The 1,803-nt window shown below is 52.5% G+C and overlaps 1 protein-coding gene across 1 annotated transcript; it reads left to right on the top strand.

Moving 5' to 3' along the window:
- Positions 1–374: 374 nt before the first annotated feature.
- LOC107302072 (glycogen phosphorylase, muscle form-like) lies at positions 375–1,582 on the top strand (the record flags this gene model as incomplete). Its single annotated transcript, XM_015831196.1, has 2 exons — positions 375–521; positions 1,419–1,582. Coding segments are annotated over 2 exons (311 nt in total), but the record flags the coding sequence as incomplete, so codon positions are not given.
- Positions 1,583–1,803: the final 221 nt, after the last annotated feature.

Below are 1,803 nucleotides of genomic sequence, written 5' to 3'. Positions count from 1 at the left end.
TCACCCAGCTGCCTTTCATGCCTAAGGCGGGACTAGAACTCACCGTCTCCTGGTGATTGGCCCAAAGTCACCCAGCTGCCTTTCATGCGTAAGGCGGGACTAGAACTCACCGTCTCCTGGTGATTGGCCCAAAGTCACCCAGCTGCCTTTCATGCGTAAGGCAAAACTAGAACTCACCGTCTCCTGGTGATTGACCCAAAGTCACCCAGTTGGCTTTAATGCCTAAGGCGGGACTAGAACTCACCGTCTCCTGGCGATTGGCCCAAAGTCATCCAGCCGGCTTTCGTGCCGAAGGAGATTGGTTGAAAGTTCGCACCTGTATTGTGCGAACGATTTGTCCCTCAAGCAGACTTTGCTCTCTCCCCGCATTGCAGGCCTGGGACGTCACCGTGCGCACTTGTGCCTACACCAACCACACCGTGCTGCCAGAGGCGCTGGAGCGCTGGCCTGTCCACCTCTTTGAGACTCTCCTGCCGCGCCACTTGGAGATCATCTACGAAATCAACCAACGTTTCCTCGACGTGAGTGCAACCCCAGCGAAAAGCCAAACAACTCATAGTTTGGGCAGTAAGGTAGATCAATATAGACTGCTCCTGGACAGGGAGAGCATCAAGATCACGTGAAGTGTTAGTTCCACTTTACAAGGCCTTGGTAAGGCCACACTTGGAATGCTGCATCTGCTTCTGGTCATCATGATGTAAAAAAGATGTTGAGACTCTAGAAAGAGTGCAGAGAAGAGCAACAGAGATGATTGGGGGACTGGAGGCTAAAACATACAAGGAACGGCTGCTGGAATTGGATATGTCTAGTTTAATGAAGAGAAGGACGAGGGGGGACAGGATAGCAGCCTTCCAGTATCTCAGGGGCTGCCCCAAAGAAGAGGGAGTCAAGCTATTCTCCAAAGCCCCAGAAGGCAGGACAAGAAGCAACGGATGGAAACTAACCAAGGAGAGAAACAACCTAGAACTAAGGAGAAGTGTCTAATCAACCAACAGCTTGCCTCAAGAAGTTGTTGGTGCTCCATCACTGGAGGTTTTTAAGAAGAGATTGGATAGCAACATTTGTCTGAAATGTTAGAGGGTCTCCTGCTTGAACAGGGGGTTGGACTAGAAGACCTCCAAGGTCCCTTCCAACTCTATTATTCTATGTTTTAAGGGCCCAGCCAGCCAATCAAACCCATTTCCCAGCTACTCCATTCCAGCTGGTTCTCTCGTCTCTTCCTCCTTCTGCATCTCTGTTGCTACTTGGGTCCCTCAGAGAGATCTGGTTGTTCTCCAACTGTTTCCAGGGATTACGGTGGCATTCCCACATCAGCTCCACCGCCGGGGAAAGCCTCACCAGGGCTGTGTGTGAATCCAGTCCTTTGTCATGAGTCCCTTAACAGCATCTTTGGGGGGGCCGTTCCCTGTCTTCTGCAGAAAGTCTACGCCACCTTCCCGGGAGACCTGGACCGGATGCGCCGCATGTCCATGGTGGAAGAAGGAAGCGTCAAACGGATCAACATGGCGCATCTCTGCATCGTGGGTTCCCACGCTGTCAATGGAGTCGCCCGTATCCACTCCGATATCCTGAAGGCCACCGTGTAGGTATCTGGGGTCTCAGAGCTTGCGGGGGGGGGGGGGGTGTTTCCTCACACAGAGACAAAGAAGAGGAGAGCAGATCGGAGCCTTGTCACAACCAGGAACAACAGACTCCCTTGTGCAAAAGAGGGGTTGTGTGCAGCCCACGAAAATACAACCGGAAGGAGGTGCGAAAGGGTTGAGCTGCTATCTCTATTAGGGAGCCCTTCTCTCGAAACTGAGC

The sequence above is a fragment of the Protobothrops mucrosquamatus genome, unplaced genomic scaffold (genome assembly GCF_001527695.2).
Source record: "Protobothrops mucrosquamatus isolate PMUCROS unplaced genomic scaffold, P.Mucros_1.0 scaffold25181, whole genome shotgun sequence".
Lineage (NCBI taxonomy): Eukaryota > Metazoa > Chordata > Lepidosauria > Squamata > Viperidae > Protobothrops > Protobothrops mucrosquamatus.
The sequence above is the reverse complement of the archived record's forward strand: the minus strand, read 5'-3'. Positions and strand labels throughout refer to the sequence as shown.